The 18,485-nt window shown below is 52.1% G+C and overlaps 1 protein-coding gene across 1 annotated transcript in view; it reads right to left on the reverse strand.

Moving 5' to 3' along the window:
• Kank2 (KN motif and ankyrin repeat domains 2) overlaps nucleotides 1-18,485 on the reverse strand; it is a 31,774-nt gene extending 13,289 nt beyond the window's left edge. Inside the window, exons 1-5 of the mRNA NM_145611.4 lie at nucleotides 18,421-18,485; nucleotides 16,019-16,133; nucleotides 14,396-15,622; nucleotides 499-642; nucleotides 318-408 (exon numbers count right to left, since the gene is read on the reverse strand). Coding sequence (NP_663586.3) covers nucleotides 318-408; nucleotides 499-642; nucleotides 14,396-15,622; nucleotides 16,019-16,055 — 1,499 coding nt within the window. The 5' untranslated portion in view covers nucleotides 16,056-16,133; nucleotides 18,421-18,485. The remainder of the gene's footprint in view (nucleotides 1-317; nucleotides 409-498; nucleotides 643-14,395; nucleotides 15,623-16,018; nucleotides 16,134-18,420) is intronic.

Here is an 18,485-nt window from a genome sequence, read left to right on the forward strand (position 1 = left end):
AAATCCACACGCAAGCCCACGCTGCAACCGTCACAGCCTCCACTGGACCTGCAGTGCTGTTCTGGGGCACTGACCTGAATAGGCCCTTTGCAGGCACAGCCGGCCTACGCAGGCTCAGAGCCACTGAACAGGTCCGAGGAAGATACACATATTCCTTTACCTCAGTTTCCTTGTCTGATCTTCCTTATGCTTTGACGCAAGGAATTAACTGTGAGGGCCAGGCTGAGTGTGGCGCTTAGCTCAGGGCCCCTGTTCCTCATCTTCAGCGTTACAGTATGAAGGACTTAAGAGTCACCAGGGGCTGGAGATCCACTCACCCGCCATTGACTCCCACAAACTGGAGGTTCCTCTGGTTGACTTCAGGGTCTGCGGGGTCCTCTTTCCTCTTCGTGGCCAAAGAGGCTCTGCCTAAGAAAGACGGTGTGGCGTGAGTGGCTTGTGATTCTGAGTCCACTCGGGATTACTGGGGTCCTGTGTCCCTCACGGATGTCTGCTTACCTGCTCCGTCAGCCGCTTGTGAGTCCTGCGATGCTGCTGCTGGCCTGGTGGGCTTCTTGTCAGTGGTGTCCTGGGCAGCCGGGACAGGGTTCTCAGGCTGTACCACAGAGGCTGCAGCAGGGCGTGGATTAACGGAGGAAGGCTCTGCAGGAGAGGGCAGAACAGAGATTTGCCATCTCAGGAGATCAGAAAAATGAAAAGGGCCTAGCTAGTGTGCTTGTCTAGGCTTGTTGTCCTTGGGTAGAGGGAGAAGGGCTAGCCTGGGCTACAGAGTGAGATGTGATCTCTAAAAAGCACAATGCTGGGCTTGATGGTAGAGCGCCTGCCTAGCACTCTGCAATCTCTGGGTCCTGTCCCCCACATAAACCAGGTGTGGTGGTGTATCTGTGCAGTTCCAACACTTAGGTATGGAGGCAGGAATACAAATGGGAAGACAGTGTGAGTTAGAGTGTGAGATCCAGTCTCAAAGATCAAACAAACGGGGCTGGAGAGATGGCTCAGCAGGTAAGAGCACTGACTGCTGCCAGGCATGGTAGCACACGCCTTTAATCGGGAGGCAGAGGCAGGCAGATTTCTGAGTTCGAGGCCAGCCTGGTCTACAGAGTGAGTTCTAGGACAGCCAGGGCTACACAGGGAAACCCTGTCTCAAAAAAAAACAAAACCAAACAAACAAACAAGCCAAAAACCAATAAACAGTAAAAACAAAACACAAGGGTTGGTTGGTGCTGGAGAGATGGCTCAGCCTGGTCTACTAAGTAGTTCTACTTAGCTCAGCTTGTTCTACTGAGTGAGTTCCAGACGACCTGAGTTCAGTTCCCATGCCAGGTACCTCACCGCAGCCTGAAACACCTGGGGATCTGGTGCCGCCTTCTGCCCTGTGTGGGCATCTGGTTCACATCAGTAACAAATATTTAACCACACACACACACAGACACACACACACAGAGACACAGACACACACACAGACAGACACACACACATACACAGATGCACACGCACATGCACAGGGGGTGGGGATGGGGGGCGGCGGCAAGGGATGGGCCATGGACCTGTATGGTGGGAAGAGACAACCAGCTTCCCAGGTAGTTGTCTTAGAAAAGCCTCCTCCACAGAGGCACACCTTCATCACTAAATATATACATGCAATTACGTTTCAGGCCAGTGCGGCCCTGCCTCAAACAAACAGAGAAGGAAGAACCCAGCAAAGGAAAGGGCTCTCCGGGACAGGGCTTGCTTTGCCAGCGTGGGGACCTGAGCTGACCCTAGAATCCACAGATAAGCACTTGTCATATGTCATCCTCGAGCCGAGCTTAACCACAGCCTAGCCTATCTGGCAAGTTCCAGGTCTGCAGAGATGGCTCAGAGGTTAAGAGCATTGGGTGCTCTTCCAGAGGTCCTGAGTTCAATTCCCAGCACCCACATGGTAGCTCACAACCATCCATAATGAGATCGGATCCCCTCTTCTGGTGTGCAGGGATACATGCAGAGAGAACACTATGTAATAAATAAATCTTACAAAAAAGAAAACAAGTTAGATGCATCTGAGGAGCCCCAGAGGCGTGCTCTGACTCGCACAGTGCATCCAACAAACCCCACGAACCACCTGAGAGTCATAATGGCCATGTGACTTGCGGTCCTTTCCACAGCTGAGCTAGTCCTCACACCACACCTCCAAACTTTCACCTCGCCAAGGGCTCAGATTACAGAGGGAGGAAAGGAGGCCAGTGAGCAGATCCCAGGCAGGGGAGCGGTACCATACAGTTGTCTCGGCAGTCTGCCAGTGACAGCGCTCAGAGGCCTCACAGTCCTGGCTTCAGACTCAATTTTCACCCTCTGTGTCACCCTGAGTATTTTCTAGAGAAAAAAAAAATGCAATTGCAGCAAGAGTGTGGTGGTCAGAAGAGAGATGTGAACTTCAAATCTTTTAACTCATGGCATTACTATATAGCCTAGGCCAGCCCAGAACTTGAAGTAATTCTTGTTTCATTGCTCAAGTACAGGGCTCACAGGTGGGCAACCCCACTCCTTCCTGGTATTTTCTCTTCTTTATCTGTGTGTATGTGAGAGAGAGAGACAGACAGAGAGGGGGGGGGGTGAGTGACTGTGTTAATGTGAGCATGTGTGATTGTGTGTATATGACTGGATCTGTGACTGTAACTGTGTGTGTATGTGTGCACGTATGCATAAGACTGTGAGTGTAGGCTGGAGAGATGGCTCAGTGGTTAAGAGCACTGACTGCTCTTCCAGAGGTCCTGAGTTCAAATCCCAGCAACCACATGGTGGCTCACAGCCATCTGTAATGAGATCTGATGCCCTCTTCTGGTGTGTCTGAGGACAGCTACAGTGTATTTACATATAATAAATAAATCTTTAAAAAAAAAAAAAAAGGGGGGGGGCTGGTGAGATGGCTCAGTGGGTAAGAGCACCCGACTGCTCTTCCGAAGGTCCAGAGTTCAAATCCTGGCAACCACATGGTGGCTCACAACCATCCCTTACAAGATCTGACTCCCTCTTCTGGAGTGTCTGAAGACAGCTACAGTGTACTTACATAAAATAAAAAAAAAAAAAAAAAAAAAAGACTGTGAGTGTGTGTGTGAATGTGCATGCACACGCGCGTGGGCACATTCATGAAGGCCTGGGGACAGCCTCGGCTGCAGGTCTCTACTTTCTGTCCTGTAGGAGATGAGTCCTTAGCTGTTTGCTCCTGGGTAGGCCAGGCTAGCTGACCTGCAGGCTTCTGGACTCTCCTGCCTCTGCCTTCTATCCTCCCACAGGAACGCTTGGATTCTTCGCCACTATACACGGCTTTTACTCGATTCCTTAAAGAACACACACAATGTATTGCCTGCCTAAACCATGGGAGGGATGCACTGTCTTGATCTAACACCAAGCAGATATCACTCTGGTCAGGAACAGGAACAGGGAATGGGAGCCATTAGAAGATTTAAAAACTAAAACTTAAATTTATATTCTCCAAGACCAGCTCCCTGTAGAGCTTAGACTGGCCCAGATCTCATTCTGTGGCTCAGGGTGTCCTTGGGTTTGTGGTGATCCAGGTTAGGGACATGTACCACCATACCTTTGAAAAACTTTGCATTTATAAACTATTTGAAAAGTTGGGCCTCAGGACATAGTTGAGTAGTAAAGTACCTGCCTAGACTCCCCAGTGAGGGGCTGGGGCTTGGCTTGGTGGGAGAGCACCTGTCTAGCATGGGAGGCCTCGGGTTCCAAAGTCAGCACCGCAATCAATCAACCAATCAAATCAAAACCCCGCTCTGCCAAAATTTTACTAGGAGAAGATAAAAGTATAGTAGGTTTGGTGCGGTGCCGCAGGCCTCTAATCCCAGCACTGGAGAGGCAGGGGCAGGGGCAGGGGCAGAGATAGAAGCTCTCTGTGAGACTGACATCAGGTTGGTCTACACAGCAAGCTCCAGGCCAGTCAAGGTTGCGTAGCAGGACTCTGTTTCAATAAAAAGAAAGCAAGCTCTGGAGATGGTCAACTGCAGATCATTATAAATGCGCCTTCTGCTGCTGGAGTGGCCACCAAGATGGCTTTACCAGCAAGGAAGATAAGGGCATTTGCTGTACAAGGCTGGCAACCTGACATGAATGAGCACTGCCCTGTCCACAGAGGCTCCCACACACACGTAACACACATGTAACACACACATGGAAGGGGGCACTTTTACTCCACATATCATTTATTCTAAGTTTTACAGATTTTTTTTAGTGTGTGCATGTGTGTTGCCTGAATGTATGTCTGTGCATGTCTGTTTGTCTGTGTATGTCTGTCTGTCTGTCTATGCACTGTGTGCATCTTGGTGCCTGCACAAAAGAGAAAGAGCATCCATTAGCTTCCTTGGAACTGGATGGTGTGAGCCACCATGTGGGTGCTGGGAATTGAACCTGGGCCTCTGCAAGAGCAGCCAGTGCTCTTAACCTCTGGCCATCTCTCTGCACTTTGTTTTTTTTTTCAAACACAGTCTCACTGTGTAACTTTGGTGGCCTAGAACTCACTATGTGACCAAGCTGGCACCAAAATCAGACAGAGTGTCTGGTCTCTCCCTCAGGAGTGTGAGATCAAAGGCGTGTACTACCACACCCGACACATGTGACTTCTTGGGCCCAGTCTCCAAGGACGTGCAGTACCCAAGCCACTAAGTGTGGGCTCAGTGTGATTCCACTTCACTTTGCTGCCTATGGCCCTTGTCATACTGCTGTGGCTCTGTGCCCCTCCTTCTTAAGGCACTCATGTCCTCCTATGGGTCCAGCTCCGCCAAGGGCCCAAGAGTGGAAGTTCTCTTTAATAGTTAATTTTTTTTTTTTTAAGATTCAATGTTTTGTTTTCAGAGAAAGAGTCTCACTGTGTAACCCTGGCTGGCCTGAGGGATGGCCTGCCTCAGTATTAGGATTAAAGGTAGAAGCTAGTGCCACTAACTTTTTTTTTTTTTTTCTTTTTCTCCGGTAACAGAAGCAATTCATTGCTTCCTGAAGTTCCTGGGCGCTACTCAAGTTCTGCAAGTAGCTTAGAGTGCTTTCTCTACACAGGCTGAGTGTGGACAGGACAGGGTGGGGTGGGATACTTGGCTACAAATGTGTCCAAAAGCAGTATAGTCCAGGGTGTGGTGCCTCAGCTAACAGGGAGTTGAATTTACTTTGTGAGCCAGGCACTAGGGCTGGGTGCTTCAAAATTCTCATTTACTTATTTATTATTATTGTTTTGCGGTCCTGGGGATGGAACCTGGGTTGTGTACACTATTGCAGTATTCTTAACTGAGCTGTGGCTCTGGCTTGCTCATTGTCTTTTTTGAGACCGAGTCTCATGTGGTCCAGGCTGGCCTTGAACTCACTGCCTTTACCTCCCAAGCTCTGGGATAGAAGCCAGCACTTCCTGCATTCTGGGGCTACATTCTACCAACCAAATTACATCCTCAGGCTCTTGCTGCTGCTGTTTTGTGGGTATTTCTTTACATCTCAGGCCTACCTTGTCCTAGAGAGCTTCTTGTCTCAGTCCTGGGGGCTGGCATAGCAGGCGTGCCCCACTATGCTTGGCTTAGAGCTGCAGATTTTGAATGCTGGGGGCTGGAGGGCTGGCAGGGCAGCTCAGTGGGTAAGGGAACTAGCCTGATGACCTGAGTTCATTTATGTGTAAGCTGGACATAGTGGTGGAAGTCTGCAATTCCTATGGCAAGATGGGAAACCACTGGAAGCCCTTGGGCTAGCCTGGGGAACCAGCAGTAAACAAGAGAGAAGCAGAAGGTGAGGACTGGCGTCTGACACTGGCATGTCTTCGGTAGCAACATGCTTGCCTCCCCCAAACACACCATGCATCTCGAGGATAAAAAATAGGAGCAACGCTGGGCGGTGGTGGTGCGCCTTTAATCCCAGCACTTGGGAGGCAGAGGCAGGAGGATTTCTGAGTTCGAGGCCAGCCTGGTCTACAAAGTGAGTTCCAGGACAGCCAGGGCTACACAGAGAAACCCTGTCTCGAAGAAAAAAAAAAAAAAAGGAGCAACGATAAATCTTAGATATAGTCTGTGTGCTAGGTTGTCCCTGTAATCCAGGCTCCAGGGCTAGGAGTCTGAGGCACGAGGAATGTGAGTCCAGCCTATCTGTCTGTCTATCTGTCTATCTATCTATCTGCATACATGTATACAAATATGTGCTATGTATGTGCAAGAGCTTGTGTGAAGAAGAGAAAGAAGAAAAACCAACAAACTAGGCTTAAAAGGTTCCTTCCGTCGGGGCAGTGGTGGCACACAACTTTAACCTCAGCATTTGGGAGACAGAGGCAGGCAGATTTCTGAGTTCAAGGCCAGCCTGGTCTACAGAGTGAGTTCCAGGACAGCCAGGGCTACACAGAGAAACCCTGTCTCGAAAAACCAAAAAAAAAAAAAAAAAAAAAAAAAAAAAAAAAAACACAACCCCCAACTAAACAAAAAAGGTTCCTTCCAACCCCAGCTGGGTGTTCACATGTTGAAATAATATCAGGTGATGATGGTTCATGCCTTTAATCCCAGCACTTGGGAGGCAGAGGCAGGCGGATTTCTGAGTTCAAGGCCAGCCTGGTCTACAGAGTGAGTTTCAGGATCACCAGGGCTAGTCAGAGAAACCCTGTTTTGGAAAAACCAAACCAAAGCAAAGCAAAACCAACACAACGGCAGCAACGGCAGGCCTCCAGTGGCCCGTGTCTCAGCACTCTGCATCTGTGCATTCAAACAGCTTCAGGTCAGAAATAACAGTAGGGAAAAATAAACCTTTTCTAGGCCCAGCAAGAGGGCTCCTAGGTTAAAGGTGCTTGCTGCCAAGCCTGACTCCTGAAAGTTAGCCTCTGACACCCCTCTTCCCCCAATAAATAAAAATGTAACAATTTTTAAAAATCCCTTGTGCTGGGGAGATGCCTCAGTGAGCAAAGCACCCCTGCAGTGTAAGCCTTAGGTTCTGAGTTCAAATCCTCAAACCCCAGCAGGGCTGTGTGTGTGATCCCAGGGCAGCTATGGAGAGATGGGCGTGCAGCTGCAGAACCCTAAGTCGGCCAGCAGGGGGGCGGATGGAGCAAACAAGGCACTCCATCTCAAACCAAAGCCTGTGGCTGCTGCTTTCGGGATGCTCACGAGGGGCTCACACCACATTCCTCACGTGTGCTCAACACCCCCACCCCACCCCTTTCCCCACCCAGGAGGATAACAGGTCAAAGGCCACCCAGCTAAGGTGGATTAGAGGCTAGGCTGCACAACTGTAAGACTTAACCTAAGAACAAAACAAATAAAGGGGCTGGGGTGGCGACTCAGCAGGTCAGCCACAAGAGCCAACAGACAGCCTGGATTCAGATTCCCAGAGAAACTGCTGGACGCAGGGCTGACAAGGTGGCTCAGCCCACAAAGGGGCTTGCTGTCAGGCCTGGTGACCTGAGTTTGATCCTCAGGACCACAGTGTGGAAGAAGAGAACGGACCCCCCCCCCCAAACTGCCCTCTAACTGCCACACATTACCCTCCAAAGGTAATTAATAGACGTAATAAAATACAGGAGCCGCACTCAGCCGCATGGTTCTCGCCTGGCTTGCAAGATGTCCACAGCCCCATCCCAGCACTGGAGGAAAAAAAAATTAAAGTGGAAAAAACAAGAAACAGAGAGAGAATCTTGTTTTTCTGAAACACAAGACCATTTAAGGAAATCAGGCAGGCACCGAGAATGTTTTTCAAGGACACGGAATATCTAAATTAGCAGCTTGAAGGTGGGGTGCAGCAAAGTCATTAAAAGGCCTGGGGTGGTGGCACATGCCTGAGGGCCCAGGGAATGGAGAGGGTGAGGCAGGAGGATTGTTTGGTAGCCAGCCAGGGAAGCACAGGGAAACATCATCTTCAAAAAGCAAAATGTGGGGCGGGCGAGATGGGTCAGTGAAGAAAGGAGCTGCTAAGTGTCTAGCTTAGATTGATCTCTTGGACCCACATGGTAGGAGAAAGATGTCTTCCCAAAGCCCTGCTCGAACATCCACACATGCCCGCACATACACCCGGAACAAATAAATACGTCTGTAAGTCATTCAATAGGGGACAAAGTATGATGGCCACGCATGGCAGTGGGCATCTGTGACCCCAGTGCTGAGGAGGGGACTCAGGCTGTGGGAGGCTTACAGTACACAGGAAAGTCCCTGTTTCAGAAAACAAAAAAACAAAACAGAAGAAAAATGAAAAACATATATAATGACTGGATTGAGATGAAAGCTATAATTGAAAAAATGGGCAAGCCGAGCTCAGCAAGACTGCACACACCGTGCTGTTGGACAACTGTGTCTGTCGGTGTTTTCTAAGATTTATTTTTAATCAAGAGTGTGCCTGGGGAGGCTCCTGGTGCGGCTGCCAAGAGGCAAACAGGTCCTCATAAGAGCAGCCAGCGCTCTTAATTGCGAAGCCACCTCTCCAGCCCCTGGTTTTATTTTATGTGTATTTTTGAGGCAGAATATTATGTACCCCAGGCCGCCCTTTGATTCTCTCTTAAAACAATAAACGCAGGAAAAGTGAAAAGAACTTCCTTTGTTCTTTCTTTCTGTGTTTTCTGCAAGACGGGGTTTTCCTATGTAGCCCTCACTGTCCTGGAACTCGCTCTGTAGACCAGGCTGGCCTCGAACTCAGAAATCTGCCTGCCTCTGCCTCCAGTGCTGGGATTAAAAGGTGTGTGCCACCACTACAAAGCTTTTCCTTTTTTATTTTCTGCGTCCTCTAACCGTTGATCCTCTGCCTCCATCTCCACACACCCTCTCCAGCCAAGACGGCCCAAGCCAGTGTTTATCTACATCCTCTTTCTTTTCCATTCCGTTCTCTGTTCTCTCTAAAGCAAGATGGCATCTTGCTATGTAGCCCTAGAAGTACCTAGGACTCACCACAATCCTCCTGCCTCAGTCTCCCAAGTGCAGAAATGAGCTTGGTAGGCTATATGTGCTATGATGCTCGGTAGCCTTTGCATTTTTATGTGGCTGGGGAAAAACAAAAGGAAAACATGAGAGGTCCAGGTTCAGGGCCCGGCCCAGGAACAGAGCACTTGCCCAGGATGTACGAGACCTGGGTTCCACTGCAGCTGAAAAAATAAATACAATCAAACAAAACAATAATCTCCACCAGCTTTGTGGTGCCAGATACTAAAAACATACTTTTCTTTTATGCATTTGAAAAATTCAGGCTGGCTATGGTGGCTCAAGCCTGAGGTCCCAGCTTTGGCAAGCCAGACAAGAGGCAGGCAAAAGAGCAGCCTGGGCTACAAAATAGAACTGTCCCAAACACACACACACACACTCCTACAAAATAAACACAGGACTGAGGCTGGGGTGGGAGGACACGTGCGAGCCTGCTCCAGGCCCTGGGTATCATGCCCAGCACCCTGTGAAACAGGCATGGTGGCTCACTCCCGCATCCAGCACTCAAGGGGAAGAGGCCTGGGGATCAGGAGAGCAGGGTTATCCTGGGCTACCTGAGACACTGCCTCTAAATTAATGAATTAAACTATAAAATAGAAATTTAGAGCTGGGGCTGGAGCACGGCCCAGGTAGGATGCTGGCCCAGCGTGTGCGAGGCACAGCAGCCAAGGGTGGGAGCTGTGCTGGTTGCGCACCCCTGGCACCCCAATACTCGGAAAAGCTGAGGCTGCAGCATGACCATGAGTTCCAGGCTAGCCTGGACTGGAGTGGGACCCTGGCTCAGCAAAACAGAACAACCCAAAATGTAGAAAGCAGCTACTCCAAGGTATTCTAGATTTTTCTGTACTTTCCAATCCTTCTACAAAGAAAATAAATCACATTTTTGTTGCTTGAGTGGGGGTCTTGCTTGAGCCATAGCTGGCTGTCCCGGAGCTCACTATATAGCCCAGGCTGGCCTCAACCTCAAAGACCTACTTGTCTCTGACTTCAGAATGCTGGGATTAAAGGAGTGTTGCCACCACTCTTGGCTGTAAGGTTTGTGTGTGTGTGTGTGTGTGTGCACGTGCATACAGGACTCCAGGTCTTTCACTCCATCTTGCCTACCTCTCTCCAGCCTGGGGATGTGTCTGTGTGTTTGTGGAGGTGGGGGCTTCCCCGACTCTTCAGCTGGAGAAAGTAAATTCCTGCTCTGCTGAGAAACATAGCTCTCACTAGATGCTAAAGAGGTCACCTCCCCCTGCCTCTTCCTCCAAGGACTGCTCCATGATGTATCATCAGGCCCATCAACCTCAGCAAACACCATATTTTGTTTCTGATACTGCTGCCCCAAATCAGGAGTCCGTGACACTCACTCACCCCTGGCTGCTTAGGTTCCTCCAGCAGCTCACTCTTGCCCTCCACTTTCTAGATCATTCACTAGCCCAAGTTCTTCTTGATCCCGGGGACTTGGATCCTGGGCTGTGCCTGGCCTGGGGCCTCTTCTCGATTCTCTGCCCTAGAGGCTCTATCTTCTCCATCACCTACTTTAGCATTTCCTGTGTAAGATTCACTCAGTAGCCCAGGCTGGTCTTGAAGCTGAGGCGGTCCCCCTGTTTCAGCCTCCTGAGTGCTGGGCTTATAAGCCTGTGCTACCACACCTGACTATATTCAGTCAAAGGACACTACAGAACCTAGAGCTGACCGGGAGCACCCACGGCCAGACTACACAACTGGATTCACAGGGCCAGGGCCAGAGCCCAGGGCCTCACAGCACCAGGCAGCTGTGCTATTACCATGGGTCACCCTGAGCCCCTCAAGGGGGATTCTAGGCACAGTGATCTGTCAGGACACCCAATTTACAGATGGAGAGTGTTGCAGTTTGAGGAGGTTTGGGGTGCTATGGCAGTAGACCACACAGAGCTTGAAAAGTATGCTCAAGATTACAGACGAGGGGCTGGTGAGATGGCTCAGTGGGTAAGAGCACCCGACTGCTCTTCTGAAGGTCCGGAGTTCAAATCCCAGCAACCACATGGTGACTCACAACCATCCGTAACAGTAACAAGATCTGACTCCCTCTTCTGGAGTGTCTGAAGACAGCTACAGTGTACTTGCATATAATAATAAATAAATCTTAAAAAAAAAATTACAGAGGAGGGCACAGGGTGGCCATGTTCCCAGGGAACTGTCACCGGCCCTGCCTCGTTTCCCTCAGTTTTGATCTGAACACAAATTTCCCATGTGGATACTTTGTCTCTTGTACATTTTCTGAAGTTTTGTTTCCCTTTAATTACACTAATTTCTGGGCATGCTGGTGTTCACATCTTTAACTCCAATACTCCGGAGTCAGAGGCAGATCTCTGTGAACTTGAAGGTAGCCTGGTCTACATAATGAGATCCTGTCTTTAAAGTTAAAGTACATTTGTTTATATATTTATTTACTTAGTGGGGGAAACAGGGTGTGTGTTATGGCTTGGTGCCTGTGTGAAGCTCAGAGGATTGTGTGTGTGTCGGGGGTGGGGGTGGGGTTGAGATTCTTTTCAATATGTGAGTCTCTGGGTCAGGCATGATAGTGTGCGCCTTCAATCCCTTCAATCCCAGAATTCGGGAGGCAGAAGCAGGTAGGTATCTGTGAACTGGAGGCCAGCCTGGTCTCCGTGGCAAGCTCCAGGCCAACCAGTCACATACAGTGAGACCCTGTCTCCAAAACCAAACAAAAACGTGGGTCCGAGATCAGACTTGGCAGCAAGCACCTTTCCCTTCTGAGCCATCTCGAAGGCCCTGAGCAGGTACATGGGTGAGTATGACCTCCTGCTGTGTCCTCAGTATCATCTGTGACAATAAACACTAAGCATCTGTTGAACGAGATGAAACAAATGAACATACATATGTGTGTGTGTGTGTGTACGTGTGTACGCCAGCTCCATCTAAGTGAGGCCAAGATGCAGCAACAGGGAGTACAGTGAGACATGAGGGAGGACTTTCAGTGTGGCAGTCTTCCACAGGCAGTGAACATAGCTTTGTCTCTCTGTCCTGTGAGCAGAAGGCCCTATGACTGCCCTGGGAGGCATGTCTGGAATGGAGGGTGCCTCTCAAAGATTCCAAGGCTATGCTGGGCGGGCCCCTGGCCAGGGGCCAGAACCTCAGGGCTGGGTGTTTGGATGGACATGGAACAGAGGGGTGGTTTCCGTAGCTGGCCAGGAACACAGGGAAGCAAGGAAACACAGCTGGGCCCTCGCCCTGCAGCCAGTGCCCGTTAGAGTCAGCAGGGCTCTAGCCAACGTGACCCGGATCTCGGGGTGAGATGCAGGGTTCCTGGGTCCTAGGTGCAGACCCTGGTGCTAAGCCTCAGTTTCCCCAACTATAAGCAGAGTTGAAGTCAGGCATGGATTAAATGTCTTGTAATTCCAACTACGGGGGGGGGGGGGGGGGACCGACCTGAAGCAGGCAGATTGAGAGTTCAAGGCTAAGCCAACCCAGGTCTCCTGATACACAGCACTGCAGGATGCGGAGAGTGGGGAAGAGAAAGATGGGAAGGGCTCAAGGCTGGACCGCACGACACAGCAAGACTGTCTCAAACGCCACATACTCCAAAAGGGGAAGAAAGGAAAACTTAAAACCAAGCAGCCTAAAGAAATAAATCAGGTCAACCTGCTAACTGTCAGCAGAAACAGCGAGAAGCACTGCTTGAGCGCTTACTGTATACATTCACTTCCAAGGGTCCTGGAAGGGTATCTGTATTAGAGCAAGTCACAGGGGAGAAAATGGAGGCTCAGAGAGGTGGTGTCATTCAGCTGGGATCATACAGTGATAGAACCCGGGGTATCTGGCTGTGGGCCCATCTTCCTCCGCCCCCCTTGGTGAGACACTTAGCACAGCAGCTGGCACCCGTTGGCCTGTGCCAAGACAGTACAGCTGTCACTAATCTCATGAATCACGCTGGCAGCTTCTGGCCAGCCGGCGATCTGCATGCAGCCCTTCCTGGCATGAGGGCTCAGCACTTCCTCCGGGTACGCCCCCTTCCTCTTCCAAAGGCACTGGGCTTAGGGAGGGTCTCCTTTGCCCTCAGGACTCAATGGTTGGTTCTGCCATTGAGGCCCACTCCTGGGGGTTTTATCTGGTGTTATGTGGACTAAGCAGAGCTGTGGAGCGCCTCATTCATTCATTCATTCCAGATTCATGCATCTGAAGTTCCCACTCAACAGTGAGTTAGAGCTGCCGCAACTCCTGAGCACCTGCATCCAGCTGTGCCCGAGGCTGTCCCTCAGTAACACAAACAAGACACTATCTAGTCTTGTTCCTGCCAGTTCTTAATTCAAAAGAGGGAACTTGCTAGGAAACCAACAACCATGGAAAACCTCCTTCAAACAACTCGTGTTTCCTGGATTTTTTTTTTTTTTACACCTCAACACAACAAGGCAGTATGCTAGATGTTAATTTCTTTGTGCGTGTATGTACGAGTGTGCATATGCAGGTATGTATGTTTGTGCATGCATGAGTACGAATGTATGAATACATGTGTATATGTGTGTGTGCATGCATGAGTGTGAATGTGTAAATACATGTGTATATGTGTGTGTGCACGCATGAGTATGAATGTATGAATACATGTGTGTATGTGTGTGTGCATGCATGAGTGTGAATGTGTAAATACATGTGTATATGTGTGTGTGCACGCATGAGTATGAATGTGTGAATACATGTGTATATGTGTGTGTGCACGCATGAGTATGAATGTGTAAATACATGTGTATATGTGTGTGCATGCATGAGTGTGAATGTGTAAATACATGTGTATATGTGTGTGCACGCATGAGTGTGAATGTGTAAATACATGTGTATGTGTGTGTGTGCACGCATGAGTGTGAATGTGTAAATACATGTGTATGTGTATGTGTGCACACATGAGTGTGAATGTGTATGTATGCATGTGCGTGTGTACTATGTGTGTACTATGTGCATATGTGTTTAGGCCAGAGGTAAACAGAGGTGGTGCTCTTCAGGTACTCTCTACCTTTTAAAAGAAATTATTTTTCATGTGGCCAGGGCACACACGTGCCACAGCACACCTGTGGAGCTCAAAGAACAACTTGCAGGAGTCAGTTTTGCTTTCCTACCATGTGGACTCCAGGGGTAGGACGCAGGTCATCTGGCTTGCCTGAAAGGTGCCTTCACTCACTGAGCCATCGCACTGGGCAGTCCTGTTGTCTATCTGGCCCCCATTATCTTCCTGCGTCGTCGGTCTCCCCACGATGGCATTACAAGTGCGGACAAACACACCTGCCTTTTTTACGTGGGTGCTGGAGATCAGAACCCAGGTTCTTGAACAGTAAACACTCTACCAATTGGGCCATCTCCCCAGGCACAAGACACCGAATTTCTCTGCCCAATGCCTACAGCTCTGAGGTCCACCCTGGGATCTTCTCACTTTGATAGGCTGGGGCCACCTGTTTAGCTCAGGTTAGGATGAGGCGTGGGTCCTCTTGGGACTCCCCAATCATGTCACTCACCTGTCATCCTGGGTGCACCGGTGCAACTCCGTTCTGTAATGCTGATCTTCTTGGCTGTGTGCACATTGCCAGTGGTAGCTGTGGGCAGTGGGCACATGGTCTCCACCACTTCATGACTGCGGAACACGAGGGTGTTCTCTGGTCCCCCAGATGTGGTCAGGGCCTTCAGCCCTGTTCCGTAGGGTTCCAGACTCTGAGCTCGCTGTGCAAGGGCCCCGGCTGCCGTGCTGGCTGCCACCTCCACTTCCCGGGGACCCTCCACTACTCGCACGGTGTCCACGCGGACCTGGGTGTCTGGTGGTGGCCAGGCCTGGGGCTGGAGGTCGACCTGCTGGGTCTGAGCCGCCCGCAGCTCCTGTAGCGCTTTTTTGAGCTGGGTCTCCAACACGGCCACTTTAGCTACCAGGGCAGCTTCACCATCTGGAATGCCCAAGTCCCGTTCTCTAACCCAGGTGCCCACCGAGCGGGTCTCTAGTGCAGCAGGGTCGTCAGGGGCCTCGGGAAGGTCCAGGCAGAGCTCACTCCGGCTCCGTGTCCCTGAGGGGTGACCTAGAAACTTCTGGCTCTTGAGCTGCACGGTGAGCTGTCTCTTTTCCTCCTGGAGCACTGACAGCTTGACTTGGAGAACGGGGATCAGCTTGACCTGCTCCTCCAGCTGGCGCAGCTTGCGCAGGGCTCCAGCCATCTGCTCGCGCACGTGGGCTAGGTGACCAGCGCTGGGTGCCACCGGGGTGGACAGGCCGGAGCTGCGAGGCGTGGGGGGCAGCAGGCCCACGCCTGCCAGGGAGCTGGTGGAGCCCGCGGCGCTGGGTGTGAGGGAGCCCAGGCCACCGGACGATGGGGCAGCCGCCTGGTCCTCCAGCCGGCGCCGCGCATCCAGCAGCGTGCGCTCCACACGAGGGTTGGAGCCGATTCGGGTCTCCAAGGCTCCGTACTGTGGGTAGAAGCCGCGGCCACAGTAGGAGTAGGCCGAGTGCCGGCTGTCCCCACTGGCATCAGAGCACAGAGACTCTGTGGACGTCCACCAGGAGCCCGGGCCCCGTGGCAGGGAACCCAGGCGCGGCCGGCGCTGTACCGCCACCCTGCGCAGTGTGTGGCCCTTCTCAATGTCATCCACGTACTTAAGAAAATCCAGGTCCAGGCGGTAGCCATAGGGCGTTTCCACTGAGTACGGTGGGTCTGGCTCCTTGCTGGGGAAGGCCGCTGGGGAGGCCTGACCAGGGGTTCCTGGAGTTGGGGAAAGCCAAGGCCTTTAAGTACTGCTGTGTCCCTTTCTGCCCAGCTGATAGCCCAGGGACACAAGTGGCTTTTGTTAGTGCTGGCAGCCCATTGTAGATCAACAAGGTCTTGTCTGGTCATGTCACCCATCAATGCCAAGAACAAAGGTGTCCTTCCCTCAGTCAGACCTCACATTAGGGCTGTCCTCCCACCTTAGACCCTCACATTAGGGCAGTCCCCTGCCTCAGACCGGCACAGTTAGAGCTGTGTGTCAGGCCACAGAGTCAAAGCTGCTCCCCCACCTCTGGCCCTCATATGTGGCTGCCTTCTCCCCACCCCCACCCCGACTGGCTGAGCATCCTCCCCATTCAAACCCCCTCCCTTCCCCTCCGATCAGCCCCTGACCTGGGAATGGGGCGGGCACATGCAGGACCTGGGCCATCCTCTCTCTGTGGTTGCTCCTCAGATGTCACTCAGGGAACTGAGTCTCCCCAACAGCCTGCTGACAGCTGAGGCTGACCTGCAGAGGGTTGGCAGGGCAATCTTCAGGGAGAAGGAAGGAGATGCGGCCACCCACCCTCCACAGATGGTCTAGTACTCTGTCCAGGTCAGGCACCCCTCATAGACTTGAACACTCCTTTCTACCCTTGCCTGGCTGTAGAAAGCCCTAGAACAAAGAAACCAAACCTCCCTGACTGTGTGCACATCTGTCCAGCCCTGGACAGGCTCCAGCTGTTCCCACAGCCTGCACATGGCCCCCAGGGCAGGTGGCTCCACCCTTCCTGTGCCCCCTCCCCTTTGCCCAGCATAGAAAGTGCACAGGGAGAGCAGGGTAAGGCCTGGTGGAGGGCCAGGGTGCTAACAGGGACACTCCAGTGGGGTTGCAGAGGGGGGTAAGGGACAACATGGAGGTGGGACCCCTCGGCGACCTCAAAGCAGAGAGCCAGTCCAGGCCCTTGTGGAGGGTCGGGAAAGTGGTGAGGATACAAGTTCTGAGAAGCCTTCCTCTTTATGGAAACAATTTTCTCTAAAAATAAACAGTTTCACTGCCCAGCTACATAGAACTTCCTGCCCCCTCAGGATGTGTCTGGGTTGGGGGGGGGGATACAGTAGGGATAGAGTGGGGTGAAAGACTGGAAAGTCATAGAGATGGAAGTAAAGAGGGGGGCCTACAGGCTGCAGAGTGGGGATAATCAAGACTTCTTGCTAAGCCCACTTCAACCCTGGAGGTTAGCCAAGGTCAGTCCTTTCTGTTGTCTGCCCTGCAGCTGCTTTGCTGCAGACACCTCCACCCATCTCACCCTCCAGAGCAGGCCACTCTAGGCTGTAGATGTTGGGACAGTGGGTGCCTGGGAGGGTGGATCAGATGGGGCGCCTGCTGGGCATGAAGGCAGGCCTCGGATGGTCCTTCCCTCTGGCTTAGTTCCCCTCCATAGCTCTGTCCCTCCAGTTTGTGTCTCCTCACGTCTCTGCCCTCACTTTGCTGGCATGAACACCTGAAATGCAGTTACCAGTTGTAGATAAAATTGGCTCTGCATCTGCCTGGAGCCTCAGAACCTCCAAGGACAGGAAGTTAGTCCAAAATATTTTCTGAGGACTTAAGAGAGACACAGAAGTAGGGAGCAGAATTGGGGTAGCCTGGGCTAGGGGCACTGAGGTGGAATGAATAATGAATAATTACCACACCGTTTTGTTTGGTTATTTAAGGCAGTTTCCTGTAGCCCAGGCTGGCCTCAAACTCACTATGTGGCTGGGGATGACCCTGAAATCCTGATCCTCCAGCCTGCACCTCATAAGTGCTGGCGTGGCTGGCTACACCACACCACACCATACATTCTGGGGTGGAACCCCCGGTTTCATACATGCTAGGCCCACGTTCTCCATCCCCAGCCATGCTTATGTTTTTGGAAAAAGATCTTGCAAGCTGAGTGTAGCCTCACATGCCTTTAATCCCAGCACTTGGGAGGCGGAGGCAGGCAGATCTCTGACTTGAACCTAAAACGGGGCAGATTCGCCCAAAGCACCCCTAGACCCTATACATCTTACTCTCCAGATGGAGCGATGGAGGTCTACGGGTCTCGTTATCTAACCTCAGGCTGGTAACTCCGTGGCGGGAGTCGGAGGAGGCCCCTCTCTCCACAAGATCCCGGGATGAGAGAGGCGGAAGGAGGCTGGAAGAATCAACAGGTGGGAGTTTCCAGGAAAGGGCCACAGGGTCTCCCCAGAGTGCACCCCCCCCCACCACCAGCCTGGGTGAATCTGGGATCTGGGGGTTTTCCTGCCGCGCTCCCTCCGCCCCTAAAGTTGGGGGTGAGGAGGACCCCGCCCCGGGCGGGGAGGGGGCGGGGCCTGCGGGGTCCCAGTCTAATGGCAAACATCTGCTGATCCCCACACCCGCCCAGCAGCCAGGCCCAGCCCGGCCGGACGCCCGGATGCCTTCCCGCCGCTGAGGGGCCTGGTCCGGCCACCCGGAGCTGCGAGAGCGGGGACCTGGGAAGGTTAGGGGACAGAGCTAGACGAGAGTGGCGGAGCAGAGGAAGAGAGGCAGGGAATGATAAAGGCATAGAGGTGGGCTAGGGGCAAGGGAAGCAGGGCCCAGGTCAGGGCTGGGGAGGGGAGAGGAGCGCGGGGACCCAGACGCTCCGGTTTGCAAAGTTTGGGCGCAGATGTTAAGACTTGAGAGGGACCAGCTAAGAGAGAGTGTGCGAGCTTGTAGCCTCGGGTTGGAGGTGGGTTAGAAATCCTGATAGTGCCCCTAGAGTAGCCCGGACCCCACGCCACCCCGATCAGCCCTCCGTCCCACTCGCCTGGCACGCTCGAGCCTCCGCCGTCCCAGGCGTCCTGCCCGCTCCGCCTCAGTCGCCGCAAGCTT

This window comes from Mus musculus, chromosome 9 (assembly GCF_000001635.26).
Source record: "Mus musculus strain C57BL/6J chromosome 9, GRCm38.p6 C57BL/6J".
NCBI classification, from domain to species: Eukaryota; Metazoa; Chordata; class Mammalia; order Rodentia; family Muridae; genus Mus; species Mus musculus.